At 41.1% G+C, this 17,704-nt stretch overlaps 1 protein-coding gene and 1 long non-coding RNA gene across 2 annotated transcripts in view; one reads left to right on the top strand and one right to left on the bottom strand.

Annotated features, from left to right (window-relative positions):
* Positions 1–12,973, bottom strand: part of MCCC2 (methylcrotonyl-CoA carboxylase subunit 2) — a 66,214-nt gene extending 53,241 nt beyond the window's left edge. The window contains exons 1-5 of the mRNA XM_078884029.1: positions 12,747–12,973; positions 9,823–9,889; positions 8,535–8,619; positions 6,113–6,214; positions 120–247 (exon numbers count right to left, since the gene is read on the bottom strand). Of these exons, the coding sequence (XP_078740155.1) occupies positions 120–247; positions 6,113–6,214; positions 8,535–8,619; positions 9,823–9,889; positions 12,747–12,878 (514 nt within the window). The 5' untranslated portion in view covers positions 12,879–12,973. The remainder of the gene's footprint in view (positions 1–119; positions 248–6,112; positions 6,215–8,534; positions 8,620–9,822; positions 9,890–12,746) is intronic.
* A 725-nt stretch (positions 12,974–13,698) lies between these two features.
* On the top strand, positions 13,699–17,445 carry LOC144949188 (uncharacterized). The gene is made up of 3 exons (XR_013640255.1): positions 13,699–13,781; positions 16,024–16,133; positions 16,922–17,445. It is a non-coding gene; the product is annotated as an uncharacterized LOC144949188 (long non-coding RNA).
* The last annotated feature ends 259 nt before the right edge of the window (positions 17,446–17,704 follow it).

Here is a 17,704-nt window from a genome sequence, read left to right as displayed (position 1 = left end):
ATGTTAGAAACGAACAGACAGATGGTAAGAGCTAATGCACTGACATGTTCAGCCTAAGTTGGAAAGCATAACAAAAAGGAATCTGAAACAAAACAAAACCCATGATTGGTTCAGCTCACCCAGGTAGATGCAGGGCAAGAAGTTTTCCCGCGCCACCTCCTGGGCACGCAGGTGCTTCTTCACCGTTACTGGGTAGTAGGTGCCGCCTTTCACTGTGGCGTCATTGGCGACCACCACACACTCCACCCTGCAAGCCAGGTCAGAGTCTTAGTGTGGTTCACACTGGGTCTCTGATGCATGAACTTCAAATATATTCCATAAAACATAGTAACACCACATCTGTCGAACTTTATGTTTGGCTCATATGGTGTGTCAAGTGATGTGTGACGATTACTGCAGACCTCCTTTACTCCACCCTAACCCTGATTATGTGCCAGTTCACTTAACGTGCACTCATATGTTCTAAAGTTCAACATAGAAAATGTTTCGTGATGTTAACGTTACACCCATGTCACCGAATCCAGTGGATCTTTAAACCTAACCAGATGAAATGTTTTAACACGTTATTATATTCCACAGGTGTATTTTAAGAAACTGCACATCTTCAAGCAGTACACCAAATGCCTCTCCTGGGCAGTTCACGTGTGGCTCAATTGAGACGCAGTTAATTTGTAATTTTAAACAGGAAAAATCTGCAAAAATGGCCCAGGGCATTCATCCATGGCAGCAAAGTCTGGGATCATCTTGCAGATTTTAGAACTTCTAAACTACACTGCCACCCAGTGCAATGGAACCAACCACTTGACCACCTTGTGTACCTTGATATACAGCTCACAGAGTCAGGCAGTGTGGCCACATGTAGATTATAACAGACAAAGAATGGCTCATTTCATCCACCTATTTATTCTACATATTAAACAACTACATTTGTCAATTAAACCGCCTTGTGCGGAAAAATATAAAACACGTGATATTTCGAGCAATGGCCCTTTTCACAGCACACAGGCCAATAAGATGGAGTAGATCAGGATTAGAGACTACTTTACACCATGGGGCCTGATGATATTACATTAACACTAGCCTATAGCCCGTCCAAGGATGGGTGTATTGCAGTAAATCTGACATATTAAAGGCAGACAGTAAAATAATATTCAGTGCATCCATTGGTGTGCCATTTGTAAGGCCGATAACAGATTTTTTTTATTTCACGGTTATATCCCATGTTCATCATGACGCCCTTTTTCCTTCTACGTCTCAACAGGGTTACAGAGATCGCGTGGCATGAGGGTTCTGACTTTTTAATGAGGGTTAAGTTCTCGTGAGGGGGCGCCCCCCCCCCCCCCCCATGTGGAGTGACGTCAACCGCTCATGATTATTAATGACAGCGTTACAGAGTGAGCGTGACATCAAGGCTCTGGCTTTTTTTTATTAATGATTTCTTTATTCGCTTTACTTTCAGTAAAGGTCAAAATGAAAGCTAACTTGCGTAAACAAATTTTCGTTTCCGCTCCACCTTCTTCATGCGGAGTGACGTCACCCGTTCATGATGATTAATGATGGGGGGGGGGTCCATGTGGAGGACCCCACCTGTTCATGATTATTAATGAGGGGGGCTGGTTGACGTGGAGTGACGTCACGCGCGTTACACGCAGACATTCTTGGCTCATTAAATTAGTGATTGTTTTCTTATGATCATAGTTACATAAAAGTATATACTGAGTTACAAACCCTTTAATAATGAAAGAGTATTACTAAATAAACTCATTCATATAAAAATGTAATTGATCAAATTCTGCTGGCACATTGCAATTTGGGAAGCTTTATTATTGTGTGAACAAGGCATATTCCACCCAGCAATGCATTCCTGGGATAAATTAAATTTTCAGTTCAATGAATATGAATACCTGACAAACGGAGTAATCAGATAAATAATGAGGTACACATACATGAAACTAAAATAAATTAAATTAAACATAAATGGGATAAAGTTTGTCTAGCACTCAATACTAAAGCTATGTTGAATATAACGAGGTAAAACTGATGGAAAAACACAGCACAAAATACAGCATCTGTTAACACTTGCAATAGCGATACAATGAATGAACACGAGGAGCATCATAACATTGTCTTAGATAACATGAAACTCAACAATAGGTCCTTGATGGACCAGGCACCTACATTAGCACTGAGCTACTGTGTTAAAGAGCTACTGTGTTAAATAAGAGCTACTGTGTTAAATAAGGTCACATCGTGTAATCACCATACTGCAGCCTAAATGTACAGCGCTGCACATAAAACTGAACTGTTGATGAGGAGATACTTCTTCATCCTTGCTCTCAAGATCACATTAAAGCTATATGGGTACAAGTCAGGCTTGACTTATCCAACTACAATTAACATTCACAATAATGCAAGTGGCAGGCTTCGTTGTTAACTAGGCCTCATATTTATCATAACAATTTAACAGCATTATAAAGGCATTTACAGCATTATAATGGCAATCCTAACATTATAACAGCATTCCCAGTATTATAAGAACATAAACGAACTTACAGACAATGCTTCTTAAAGTCCCACAATAAACAGATGCACCTGTCTTCACTTAGATGCTATTTGTGCCTCCATTTTGTACTCTGTGTAAAGCCGCATGGCTTAGAGAATCTTAAATCATAACTTCCTGGTCACGTGACCAAACTCAACACCATATCAAGAAATTACTGTGTACGCAAACTCCCATACCTGCCATGAGGCAGAACACATTTGGAATTGCCAATGCCCTGATCATTGACTCACACTTAACAAGTTATGGCCTCTTCAATGAGCAGCAGCGTCATGGAACAGCAATGCTCTTGTTTAAGCTGGTCTAAAATCAATTACCAGCAATAATCCAATATGAAGCCAATACAGAATATTTTAATGGATGGTTTAAGATGGTGTGAGGGGGGGAAATAGTTAATGCATTTGTTAGCAGCAGGCCAAGTCAGTGTCCACAGCCCATGAAGACAAATGTACATACCCAAAACAACCAATTATCCAGTTGATTGCTTCAGACTAACCTAAACAGGAATTATTAGAGGCATTAACTGAAACGTCCAATTCATCAGATTTATTTCCCAAAACCTATAATTACTTGGGTCCTGGATTTTCTGGATTAATCTTCATTGATGATGTGTATTGATTACGAACAATCAAGTGTCCTAATACAAGAATACGATTACATTAAACACTGTGATAAACTCCGAGGTATTGTTAAATGTCCCCTTTTGAGAGCAAACTCCTACCACCAGTTATGTTTTTTATAGCCATGTGTGACATTTTTGATTATCAATTACACCAAAATAGTTGCAGCGATCACAATTATTTTGCTTATTGTTACCAGTTGTAATCTATCCACCGTTGAACGCCTTCCCATGTCCTGAACATGTGTTAATTGCTTTGCTCTGTGTGTTGGTCATCCTATCGAGCACGCTCCATTTTTGGTCTGCCATTCTAATATCAGCCTTGTTCATTGACCAACTTCCCTTCTAGCAATGTGTCCTACTCAAGCCCATTTACTTGTATTCAGATTGTATGTCCTTAATTCGCATTTTCTTTAAGAAATGTGTTCCTATATCTGTCTCAGTTTAGTTCCAAGCATGTACCTCTTCATAATTCTTTGTGCACCTTTGAGCATTTGTAACATTGTATTAATCAATATCCATGTCTGTGTTTAATCATTACATCTGACCATCTGTCTGTCTAAAACAGGGTGGCACAATGATACTTGCATAGGTATTTAAAGATTGAGAACATGTTAGGATAGATGTGTGTTGCGATAAGGAACTTATCCTCTAGAACTGTGGCTAAATCAAGAGTTGCTCAAAACTTGGGGACACAAAAACACCCATACTAAAATGAATTGCCTTGGCAGTGGTTCTTTATTCAAATGTTACATCTGTAATATCTTCCTCCTTATATGACAATTTGTCCTGGAATATATTATTTTTATGATACATCTGAACATATTCTTAATAGTGGATAGTTTAATCATAAGTTGTAATTTTCTGCCCTTTTTCAATAAACTGGTGGATGAAAAGCTTTTCAAAGCCTATAAAAATCAAGAGACATCTCATTCTCTCTATCTCTCTCTCTCTCTACACATCACATAACCCCCATCTCACTGCCAAAAGGTACATGCCTAAATATATAATAAACTAAAAAAGATATGGCCCTTTGTCTATCCACTGAAGAACGAGGGCCTCCCCACCCTGCGTTGGACATGTGGGTTATTTGACCATACATCACATCAGTGGTCATTTTTTAAATCATAAAAAGAGGGCCAAGGATTGGTTCAGATATCAGTCACCACTGATATCAGCTCTAACTGGACATCAAACTCAGGACTGGGCTTTATTGTGGAGTGTGACAACCATTATCCCACCACACCACGATGATAATTGGATACCAAATTGTTGACATCAAAGTGTAGTCATGCCCAACTGAGTGTTGGGCGGTGCATATCTCAGTTGCTATCCTAAGTCGTGAAAATTCCACATTCGTACAGTTGGTGCATAGATACATCTAGGTTGTTCAGCTGCTATATGTAAGACTCTAGGGCCTATGGCCTATTTGTTTTTAAGAACATGCAATATTTCAAAAAGCAAGAGAGGTATTTTAATTATCGGGTAAAAAAACACCCCTCTCAAATGATATTACTCTGTCCAAATTGAATGAATGTGCATTGACAAGTATTAAGCAAATGCCTGTTTTCCAGCAAGCTTGCATGAGGAAAAAATATAAATCAGCGTGATCATGCCAGTGTGTTTGTCACTGCGGGTGCACAATGACGTCAGCACAAATAGATAGTCTCTTGGATCAATAGCGCAACCCTAAATGCAATAAACACTAATTGCCTGGAACCCCTCGGAGCACCGGGACAGCATACTTATTTGGACACAACAAATGCAAAAAAACTGTCTCAATTAAAAACACAATCATCTCATTATATCTCATTATCGTACAGTCATTGTATTAGTACAAATGTTTTTATGTTTATGTGGAAACACGATTGAGACTATGCTTCGAGTCCATTTGCAGCTGAAAAAAAAATATCAGCTTTCAGATTTGAACTATCAAGTCATGAGTGCATATGAGAAGACATTTGTGAATAAATTGTGCAGTCATAGAGAAGTGATCTCTGCATGAACATATTTGTTCATGCAGACACCTGGTTTTCTGTCTGTTGTAATTGTTTTAAGCTAACATATATACAGTAAAACCTTGGATTGCGAGTAACTTGGTCTGCGAGTGTTTTGCAAGACGAGCTAAATTTTTAAATAGATAATTTGATAAACGAGCGAGGTCTTGCAATACGAGTAGTACGTGTATACGCTTTGTCTGCCGAGCATCACGTGATCACAACTCATATACAAGTGCTTTGATATACGACTGCTTTGGATTACAAACACGTTTCCGGAACGAATTATGCTCGCAATCCAAGGTATATGAAATAAGCATTTATTTTCCTCAGGCAATATGGTTCATTCTAAGGTTAATGTTGGTACTAAGGATAGGCTTAAGGATAACTTTCAGCTTAGGCACTGAGTTTTGATGATATTGTATATTTGATCATATTATCATGTCAAACAAAGTGGTGTGTGGTTTCAAGAAAAAATAAAGCTTACGTCCTGAAGTATATTATTTTTAAATCCTTTATATTAAGTTCACTTGCACGCTTGCTTGCTTGCTTACGACCGTGCAAATCTTTCGGTCGTTTTTTAACCCACTTCCCGTGATCCAATCGAGCTGACATTTTCCACACAGACTCGTTGTGCGTGACAATTACTTTTCGTGAAATTTTTTTCTCCAAAATTTTACACTTTTTAGGACAAAAATATTATATTTAATTACCAATTGCTTAATGGTTGCATGCAATCATCTGACCCATAGGTGGCAGCCATCTCAAGCCAGAGGACGAGAGGACTCTAGCCACCACGCATATAAAGGATTTATAGTGAAAAACTTTGTTTTTACGGGTTAATTTTTTATAAGTGTGTTCTGGCTAAAACAGAATTGGGAATGAGCTCTTATGCATCACCAAAGCATATACTGTGTAAGTGATGCTGGTCCTCACCCAGACACACGCCCAACACCGGTAATGATTCCTCCAGCTGGCACGTTTTCATCCCCATAGAGCTCATAGCCAGCAAACTGCGATAGCTCCAAGAAAGGTGACCTGCATCACACAAGGCGGAAAGGGAGGGGAGACATTCAATCACTACTCTCAGCAAATTAAGAATTTTCTAAAACTAAAATGTTAAAGTGTTCCATGTGGGCATAAAAAGTAGAAATAAAATCGACAATCTGATTCCATTTACTGATTTTCAGGTGTCCCTTTGAAAAAGGGAGTTCTGGTCTCCTATCTGGTGGAGGTACATTTAATCAATCATTTCACACAGTTCCATAACAATGATAAGTATTAACACTAAGTACACAATGCAGCATTAATTATCAGTTTACCAGAAATATTCATACAAACAACAACTCAGAGAATCAAATTTAATTCTAGAGTAAATTTTTTTTTCATATTCTAGCACTGTATTACATCTTAAAAGAACACTCAGCATAAATCCACCAACTCACTTTGCCAGGGTAATGGAGATACTAGTTACTGCATTGATACAATCTATTTGTATTACCTTTCCCCCCCCCCCTTTTTTCCAATTAGGATAACAATATCAGACCTGGGCAAGTTTTATCCACATTTTTGTGTTTAATTCCTGCAAGTGACTACTGGTTCATACAGTAGGGAATAGCATTTTCCCCACCTATTCTGCCACCGACTAAAACGTTTGTCGCATGACAGTTAAATTTATACTCTTTGGTTTTTTCGGAAAAGTCACGTAGGTAAAAAATTAAAATAAATTAAATCACGACGTTTCGGGTGCAACACAAGTGTCCAAAGAATATGAATCCTTACCGTCACGAAAACTTCAAATCTAGAGTTAAATTTATATTGTTATTCTCAGAGGTAGAATGTATTCACAATAAATGCAGCATTTAATGTAGTTTTTTTTCTTTGCAGTAATTGGTCACCAGACTATCGACTCATTAAAATTTATCACCTGATTTAATAACAGTCACCTACCTGGATTTCAACCCAAAATCTCGGCAGTGCCAGATCAGTACCACCTTTGGCGATGAAATATATAAGCGAGCCATGGGTGGCAATGTGGGTGGTGATTTGCCCTTGTCATCTAGAGTGAATTTACTGGCAAAGACAAACCTGAGGAGGTTTGATATTAATTTATGGTATTTTGCAATGGAGTCATGAGGGTAGGAGAATGGGGAAAGAGATGGATCACGTACACTTAGTGCTTTCCCACCTGATGATGGACGCATGTGTTGCGCCCGAAACATCGTGATCTATTTTATTTTATTTTCTACCTACGTAACTTTACCGAAAGAACCAAAGAGTATGGATTCCTGCAGTCACGAAAGCTTGAAATCAAGATTTAGTGAGGTAGCTTCAGAAAATTCCTAATAATATCGGTCTCTGGTAGGGAAAGTGAGTAGGTTTGCACAAATACTTTCTAAAAAGTGTATTTCTACCACCACAAATCAGACGTTTGTTTAAAACCATATGAAACTTCTGAAGAGCAATCATCCTTTATTCGAACATCGTTAGCAGTTCCTAAATAAGTACATTGTAGTCCGATTGTCTGAGGACACCATCTAAATACATTTACATAAACGTGACCATACAACTGACAGTTGTGATACAGATAGATACCAGTAGACCAATTTCGTTCTTATTAAGACTCATCTGTACAACATAGTAACCAATGCTCACTCTTGCAAAGTCTGCCTCTGGGAACCATATATATCGAGTCCCAATTCCCACACTATGGACCCAATTAGCTTGGCTCATGCCAACAATATTAAAACCTATAAATTATGACAAAAGGTTGGTCACATTTACTAAAATTTATACTGATGGGGGACCTAAGACAGGAGAATGACAATGCACTTAATCAGGACCTGCTGCTTGTTTTTGCATAAGTCATAGAGGCTGTGAGCTTTTTACACAATTTTGCATGGTATTTTAAACTCATGGGCTTCAGGCCTGCATTATTATTCTGTCACAATATAGTTTTCTCATTATTTTACAGATATGATCATTCACAAAACCACAACTCCCAAAATATTATATTTTAGGTCTGTAATAATGTGCTCCCCTTGCAGTTTGGTGAAGTTTCACAATTTGAGGTAAAAATTCGAATCATAAATCCATTATTATATATAACACTGTTTATAAATTGTAGTGCCTCTAGTGGTTGTAGAGGTCATATGCATCGATTACACATACAAAGTGACAATCTATTCTTAAATGCATAAAGCAATAAAGGTATCTAAAAGTTAAGAATCGATTTTAAATGGACGCATCGTCACATCTCTAACTGTTCATTATTAAATAACTTGACGACGTTGTCTTGCATATCCCGACATGAAGGTGTGTTAAGTGTGCTGGTGTGATCTCTCCCATGCCCTTTCACCCTGGGTCGAGGAGTTTGTCTATCCTCTCGCGAGGCAGCAGTTTCCCACGAGATGTGTGCAGTGCACGGGCCTTCTCTCCCCCACCTAGATAACGTTACACAAGCACAGCGTCATGAGGTTAATTTAATTAAAACACACTCGAACCTAAATACTACCATTTATTGAACAGGCAAATGGTGTGCAATGTTCACTGAATTTCTTTTTACTCATTGATTCAACATGCGCTGACGTAACAACAGGGTCTGTTATTCGATTACATCGCTCTGGACCATGCCAAATGTATGGGGAGATATGCTCTTTCACAATTCACATGGCCAAGCAACCAAATCGTATTAGTGGGTAATTATTACCATATTATTCAGATTATAAAGTAGGACACACAGAAAAATTTTGCTCATTGGTAATAATGTTCTACAAATCTGGACAGACAACACACCTAGTGGATTTATAAAACGCACTATCAAATGTTGCTTTAAAATACAGGGAAAAAGTGCAACTTTTGATCCAGAGAGAACGGAAATATTTTCGTACAACTGAGTTTGAGAAAATAAGTGGCATATGCAAGTATAACATGAATGGTTTATATATGAAACATACAAAATTTGAACTTAAAAATGGAATACTAAAAATGTAAACAACATTTTAAGAAATTAAAAAACGCAAATATATTACTTACGTTGTATAATAAGTAGTGTGTAAACGTGAATATTAATATTTTAATATATACAGTGCTTTTCACAACAAACTGTCACAAAGTACAGTATTTCATGGTTGTAACATATTCAAGAAAACTTACCCAAAATTGTATGACTATTAATGGACCCTGAATAAAGTTGTATGCTTTAAAGACAAGATCTGAGTTTTTCACAGTCCACAAATTGCTGATTAGACTCAGTGCTGAAAAACTGGTCCAGGATATGACATTTTTAAACATACGCTATGATACGCTAATCCAGAATGCCCATTCTTCGAAGGATTTAATACATTTAATTTTGGCCAATAAATGCCAAATGCATTTAAGTATCTATTTAAGATTAACAATGTATATATTTTTCATTACATAAAAAAAAAATACCTTTTTGGTTGTGTCATTTTTTATTACTCCTTCTTTCCTGTTTATATTGTTATTACATTATTTTTTCAGTTAAATTAAAATGTATTTTTTCCGTAAACACAAGCTTCAATTTAAAAAAATATATATATATGCCATGTGTTCTTCTCCACTGAAACAACTGCAATATGGAATTAAATGTTGGCTAAAATAATGAATTGCAGCTGTAAGCATACCTTGCTTTACTTTCTCAACCCTCTCCTTCATCTCCGTTACCAAGGATTGCATATTTTCATAATTTTCCTAAAGAAAACATCACAAAACAAAGAGGGACATATCATCCAGAAATTAGATTCCATTTAAATACAATTTCTGTGCATTCAATCGGAATAAAATATGGCAGACCTCCTCTTACACCATGGTCTTTTCATCCACAACTTCGATTATCTGCAGGTTTAACAATGTTTGAAGACAATGACGATGACAATGAAGGCAATGCACCATGCTCTAAATTATTCGCATTATCCACAATTATTGAGAGTTTTGATCACGGATAAAGGAGTAACTATTGCAGATAACAGGATAAATATCATTTCATAATTACTCATGGGGTCCAATCTGACTCTTGCTGATAACAGGCATTCCAATGTATGTGACGGCATTCGTGTATAACAGCTGTAACAATTATATCAACTGCAATATCGTAAATTGTAATAATGTCGGGTAGCAATTGATTAAATTATATGTCTTGTTTCTATAATCTTGCTTATATGGTGTCTTGTATTGAATACATTGTAAAATAAGTGCTTCTTATGAGCATGATTTGATACATTGCAAGAGTCAACATTTATTTAATCAATAAATTGTTGCTTGGCTATTTCTCATTCATCTCACATTCCCACATATACTGGACTGTAAAAGATGTATTTATAGACTGACCTCTACTATAGAAATGTAGAATTTCCACCTCTGGCTCAATGCACCATACTCACAGAAACCAGGAGACACTGAAGTTTCCATACAAAAAATGCATGCACACATATTACAGTCTAACACCGTTTTGAGACTCTGCTCAATAGAAAGCTGTCTCTGGTGTGGACCAATTAGTTTCACAGACAATGAATATATTATCAGAGTATGTTTTTTGTTTGCATTCTGACCACAAGTATTGTGGTTAATGCAGGCATGATTCCTTGTAAAAGGTTTCAGTTTGGTGTTTTAACATCTTAACACCTGTTTGTTGCCAGAAAAAAGGGAAAAATCTATTCTCATATTTTGGTACTGGCAAAGGAGGTCCCATCATGTAGCTTTATCGCAGATTTTTGCAATTCACGACTTGGCTGGCAGTCCTTGGTTTGAACCAGCAGATGGCAGTGCAGTATTAGCAGCGTCCAGTGATGCACTGCACGTATGAAAGGAAACGCGCGAAGATCAGTGAAACGCGTACCATTCCAATGCAGTGCATTAACTAGAACGACATTGTAAAGGTCAGTAACAACACAGTGGCAGCTGCTCACTGTACGAATAAAGGTGGACAGACTGCATTGCAGGTCGGTGTGAACTTCTCATTTTGGAGCAGGTTTGTAATTAACTAATAGTTGACCTCTGTGGTAACATCTCAATAGATCTTACATAAATCAAGAATATGTATTTAGGGATTACATCAGTGCGAGCTTCTCTTTACAGACCAGCGACAATGCATACAACGCTTTCAGTGAAATACTTCATAGTTTATTAATAATTGTAAACTACTTAAAATCATATTCTTTGGGTCTTTCGTTTAAGGCATGTAGAACAATTTTTTTTACAAAAAACTACGACGTTTCGATCGCAACACAAGCAATCATCATCAGGAGGACAACAAGGCGGGGGAAAGTTGCTGAGGCAGGCTGTTTTAAATGTTTGAAATGGGTGTAGCCCAAGGGTCATAAATGAAGTGGGCGGGGCAAGTGATGTTAAAGTGAGAAATTTGCAAGTTAATATAAGATAATAGGTTTTTACCTTTATCTAGCAAACTAATGTAACTACTGCCGCAGACACAGCTTAGATTGCATTTCAGGGATCACATCCTTTGCAGATGGGATCAGATCACGAATTTTACGTACTGATGACGATTGCTTGTGTTGCGATCGAAATGTCGTAGCTTTTTGTTAATTTTGTTTTGTTCTACGTGACTTTACCGAAATACCCAAATAATATGAATTCCTGCAGTCACGAAAGCTTTAAGTCAAGATTGATTGAAAATCACTCAAATCTCTTTATGCTAACATGGTCATGAAGAAGGTATGTGTAAATGGAAACCGTGTCAGTGAGAACCTTTTAATGGAGACCATGTCATTGAGAACATCTTAATGGAGACAGTGTCAGTGAGGAACATCCTCACAGACACCATGTCAGTGAGGACATCTCCACAAAGACCATGTCAGTGAGGACATCTCCACAGAGACCATGTCAGTGAGGACATCTCCACAGAGACCATGTCAGTGAGGACATCTCCAGTGACAGTGTCAGTGAGGAACATCTCCACAGACACCATGTCAGTGAGGACATCTCCAGAGACAGTGTCAGTGAGGAACATCTCCACAGACACCATGTCAGTGAGGACATCTCCAGTGACAGTGTCAGTGAGGAACATCTCCACAGAGACCATGTCAGTGAGGACATCTCCACAGAGACCATGTCAGTGAGGACATCTCCACAGAGACCATGTCAGTGAGGAACATCTCCAGACAGACCATGTAAGTGAGGACAACTCCACAGAGACCATGTCAGTGAGGACATCTCCAGACAGACCATGTAAGTGAGAACATCTCCACAGAGACCATGTCAGTGAGGACATCTCCAGACAGACCATGTCAGTGAAAACATCTCCACAGAGACCATGTCAGTGAGGACATCTCCACAGAGATGTATCAGTGAGGACATCTCCACAGAGACCATGTCAGTGAGGAACATCTTCACAGAGACCATGTCAGTGAGGAACATCTCCACAGAGACCATGTCAGTGAGGAACATCTCCAGAGACAGTGTCAGTGAGGAACATCTCCACAGAGAAAGTGTCAGTGAGGACATCTCCACAGAGACCGTGTCAATAAGGACATCATGGTGGCGATCGTGTCATTGGGACCCTCTCAATGGTGACCGTATCAGCGAGGCTTGCCTGGTAAGTGGCTGACGTCGTGTCTGGCGCGGACCCGATCGTGGCCACCACGTCGCCATGGTAGAGACGCGGCCACGCGGCCCGCGACGCGCGCAACCGGGGGACCAGCTTGAGAACGCGCAGCAGCAACATGACTCCTCCACAACGGCCGACCCTCCACTTTCTTTCTTTCTCTCTCTCACACACACACACGCGCCGTGACAGGGGGGTGGGAGGTGGTGTACCTCTACCCGCCATCTTGGTCAAGAGGAAAGTCTCTGCGATTGCTATGAGATTCGTTTCGGTGATGTCATTGAGGTACGACCGCGATCTCACGAATCGCACCACAACGCGAGGGATGCGTTGCCCTACGCAAGATGGCGGGCGGGTGACGGAGGGATCGTGACGTTACGCGCGATCCCCCGGCGTTTACAACTTTGGACGTCGTCGATTGGTCGGGCGCATCGGCGCCGTCAACCAATGAGCACGGCGAGGGGGGGCCTCGGGAGTTCTGCAAGGACGTGGCGCCAACCAATCAGCGACGATCACGCCCCCCGGTGTTGACAAATAAAAAATGAGAACTGGCGACTCCCGCCCTCCGTCTGCACCAATCACAATCTTCGGAACCCCCCCCCACACCCCCACCCGACCTCCGCCTCGCGCAGAGTCGACCTACAACCCCCCCGCCCCGCGTGTCTCTCTTGAACCGAATCGACTCCGGGTCTCAACGACACTGACAAAGCGAATCGCACACTTTTGGAATCGATGTTTTCTGATTGGCTTAAAGTCGCGACCGGGGGCGTGGAACTCGATTCGCTCCGAATTTATGCAGCGAGTCGATTCCGCGGGTCGTTTGGCGGCGGCGACGACGTCACCCCCCCCCCACCGCCGAGAGCCAATCAGGTGGAGTGTTCGTTGCGTGACGTCTCCCCTCTTTTCCCGCCAAATATAAATATAATTGGCGGGAGAAGGAGGCCGGCGGCAGCAGTGGAGGCGAGGTCATGGCGCAGACTGCGACCGGGGCGGAGATGGGCGGCCCTGCGAATTGCGTGGCGGGTGAGCCGTGCAAGGCGAGGCTCCGCGCCCAGGGCTCTCCACGAGGAGGGGGTTTGGATTTGCTTGTCAGGCCTTGTGTGTGTGTACGGAGGGGCAGAGGAGCGAGGCACACAACAACGAGCGGAGCGCCGGGCGGTTAAAATGCTGCAGTTTTGCGCAAGCATCTGCCAGTCATCTCAGTCGATCGGCCCCATAGCACCTGGTTATATCCCGTGACCTGTTGGCGAGCCTTCGACACTTCACGTAGCCTCTGAGTGCACCTGGCCTGGCACAGGCGTCGTGGTCACGTCATCGCCACTTAGTGGCGCATAGAGACTGTTGTGTAGGTCTAAATATGTCTGTTTCAGTCCGTGCTGTCACTGTCAGACTCTCAATGTTTGCGTTTCGTTGTCTCTCGCAAAGCTTCGGTGTGTGTTACTTTCTGTAACGCCACGGTCCCCCTTTCATATGGTACCTCTACCTGGTGTGGAGTAGCTTAGCCGCACAGAAATGCCTCACGTCTGGCATGATCAACCCCTCGTATAAGCTAGCAATGTAACCTGTGCGTCTGTGAATGGCTACACGTGTGAGTGACCACATGAGTGAGTGAGTCACCGCACGTGCGTGTGACCGCACGTGAGTGACCGCACGTGTGAGTGAGTGACCACACGAGTGAGTGACCGGCACGTGTGCGAATGAGTTGTGGGGAGCGGTAGTGTAGCGGTTAGCACGCTGCGCTACGAACCCGGCCACCCGAGTTCGATTCCCGCTCACCGGTGACGATTATCTAAACCGGTCCGGGACCTCCCTTAGGTCGACTCAGCCTAAAATGAGTACCTGGTGCGGTGTGTAAACATCGCCACTAGGGATACAAAGGCGGTCGGGCGTGGTGCTAGCCACCCACCCCCTCGTGTGCCGTGCCCGCCTTTATAGGTGCTCGCTAACAGCACTTGCCCCAACAGGCTACACGGGGGATCGTTGTATTTGAATGAATTGTGTGGAGGTGTGCAACTCTGGTCTCCTGGTCAAGCGGCCGTGGGGAGGCGCTCGTTTCTCATTCACAGCCTTGAGCCAGGAGTGGAAAACCGCATTCCTATGGCGGTGGCGAAATCATCCGTAGCACAACCACTGTTGACCTTCCACAATGTGCTGCGAACTGCAGCCCTCTCGCTAATCTACTCTGGCAGGATACTTGTGTTATAGCGTGATCCGAGCGCGTGTACAACAAACGATTAGATTCCAAATTTAATAACCGGAACACTGAAGCTGACACCAATCCCCCTGGCTCATTGTTCTCACGAATATTCTGCTAATACATTTCTACACAGATGTGAAACCTACAATTACATGTCTTGCCAATTACATTAACTAAGATATCATCAACCTTGCGCCTCGCTGCCCACTCGATACCGGATGCCCTTTCTGGGTTCGTGCCGTCGCCATCCTAGAATCTCACCCAGATGCGGAATAAATCTGGTGAACAGTGTGAAAACGCAGACATCCCGAATAAACACCTAATTCGAGACCCAAACGTCGCACCTCCTGACTAACATTCCTCGAAAAAGAGTCGATTGTATCAGAACATCAACTGGCCGATGCTCACATCTTCATAAATATGAAATGAAAGACAAGCCACAGTGCGACTGGCCATTTAAACTAAACTATGGACACATTAAAGCATTGTAGTCTACGTTCCTTCAAAGAGAAATGGCAAAACCACGAAATCTTTCCTGAAGCCCTCTCGTGGCAAGCAGACCTCAACATTGTCATTTAGCCCCTGAACATATTGCCATTATATTTATTAGGCTTTTATACCCAGGAAAACCTCTGACAAATTAGTCATGACTTTAAGAAGGGTCCTGCCAAACTTTGTGGTTAGAGGTGATGTTGCTATGTATTGACGAAGATATAAGCTGTGTATTGTATCCACAACACCACCCAGGCTGATCCAGCATGCTCATTAGTCCCATAATATAATCTCAAATGTACTCTATATTTTACATTGATAGACTGGATATCTATGACTAGCCTCGCACTGCAATATCATTTATTATATGTACTCTGTTCTTCAGATTAAAAGACCTAATACAAAAGCTCTATATGAGCACATTTCTGTTATCCTATAAATTTCTCAAACTGCACTCACCAAGCCATCTCACCATTTCCATGTCCTCAGCTGAACTCTTAAGGTTGGAATTACTGGTGCAATTGGAAAATCAACGCTATTTTAATACGAGTATTGCTGGGTTGTGTTCTTTTTCAGAGTTCAAGTCTGCAGTGATGGACTTTAAAAAGGAGCTGAAGCGTCTCCAGGCCAACCTGGCAGTGTTTACGGAGTACCAGGAGAGCATGCTCCACATCAACAAGATTATGGTCAGTGCTGTCCCCAGCCAGGCAGGCAGCCCGGATGACTCACTGCCTCATCCGAACCAAGACAAACCAGGAGACATATCTTGTTTTTAAAATATAATAATAAATCATGTACGGCACTTTGTTAGTGCACTATTAGATGAAAGCCTCTTTACATCTTGTCGGTCATGGGGGTTGTTTGACCATACTTCTACAATGGTTGGTAAAGGTGGCACTCAAGACAAATTTATATATAACTTGCCACCAATGTTATCCCTGGCCTGGGAAAAGGAATCGGGTAGTCGGGTTCGTAGTACAGTGTGTTAACTGTGGCAACAGCTGTACACCTCATCACAGCAGGGTATCTCATAACAAGAAGTTCCTTGGTTTGATTCCCAACTCGGCACCTTTTTGTATAGAGTTTGTATGGTCTCCCCCTGTCCTGTGTGGATTTCCTCTGGGTTCTCTGGTTTCCTCCCATACCTGTATTAGACAAACATCCAAATGCTGAAAAATTATGTGCAAATTCTTTAATTGAGATAACAAAATTGCAACATTGCCCCAAATGAGACTTTGGATGTTACGTTCCTCAAAAAGAGTCGAGACTCAATGAAGCGCTCCTGGTTAAACATGCGGAATAATAAAACGATTTCATTATAAATTGAAAACGGAGCTCCCAAGTAATATAATTCAACATAGAAGTTCTATAATATTTGTATGGTTTGGATAACATTTCAACTGCTTCACATTGACGTTAATATACTTTGTTTTCTATCTCATCATGTAGTGACTAATTGATGCATTCTTTTCAGTGCTCTTGGATGGAAAATTCTCAGAAACTGGGGGACCATCTCAAGCAGATGCCGGAAGAAATGGCTGCCACCCACCCAACATAAAAAACTGCTCATCTCAAGCTTAGAAGATGAGAGAAGTTCCTCTGGAGAGTAGATCTTTATGAAAGAATGAGGCAATACATGGTTTGTAATAGTACTTTATATCATTTGGCATTGAATATTTATGACTGGTCTTTTGCCAATTTGATTCATTTTGATAATTTCATAACAGGGAAAGGTGCCTCATCAGTTTTGGCAAGGGAGCTGGGATCCACGTGTTCCATTGAGCGAGAGTGCCTTCAGAAGCGTTTAATGTGTGAAACGCTTAAACGTGACATTTAACTTTGATTAGTCAAAAGCCTGTCTTATTTGCTTGTTTTATAGGTTGTCTATAAATGTATTATCCATGGTTAAGGATTTATAGTTACACTAGTTTGAACTGCATGTGTCATGTTGGTATTATTTTCATTACATGGAATATAGTCTTATCCGTGGCCCTATTGTCTGCGACTCCATTTGTCCACGGCAGCTGTAGGTATTGCAAAAACTCCTATTATCCGTGGGCTGTATTCCTGTTATCCTATTCGTGCTTTTTTGTGGATAAGAGGATTCGTGTGGCAAATGCTATATTCACAGATTAGCCACAAAATGTGTTAATAACAAAATGCATTGATAAAAGAAAGTGTACTTGACCATGAGACAACACAGACATAGACATGCAATGACAGGGAAACACAAAGACATGAGGGTCTGGAAATTTCA

The sequence above is a fragment of the Lampetra fluviatilis genome, chromosome 3 (genome assembly GCF_964198595.1).
Source record: "Lampetra fluviatilis chromosome 3, kcLamFluv1.1, whole genome shotgun sequence".
NCBI lineage: Eukaryota > Metazoa > Chordata > Hyperoartia > Petromyzontiformes > Petromyzontidae > Lampetra > Lampetra fluviatilis.
The sequence above is the reverse complement of the archived record's forward strand: the minus strand, read 5'-3'. Positions and strand labels throughout refer to the sequence as shown.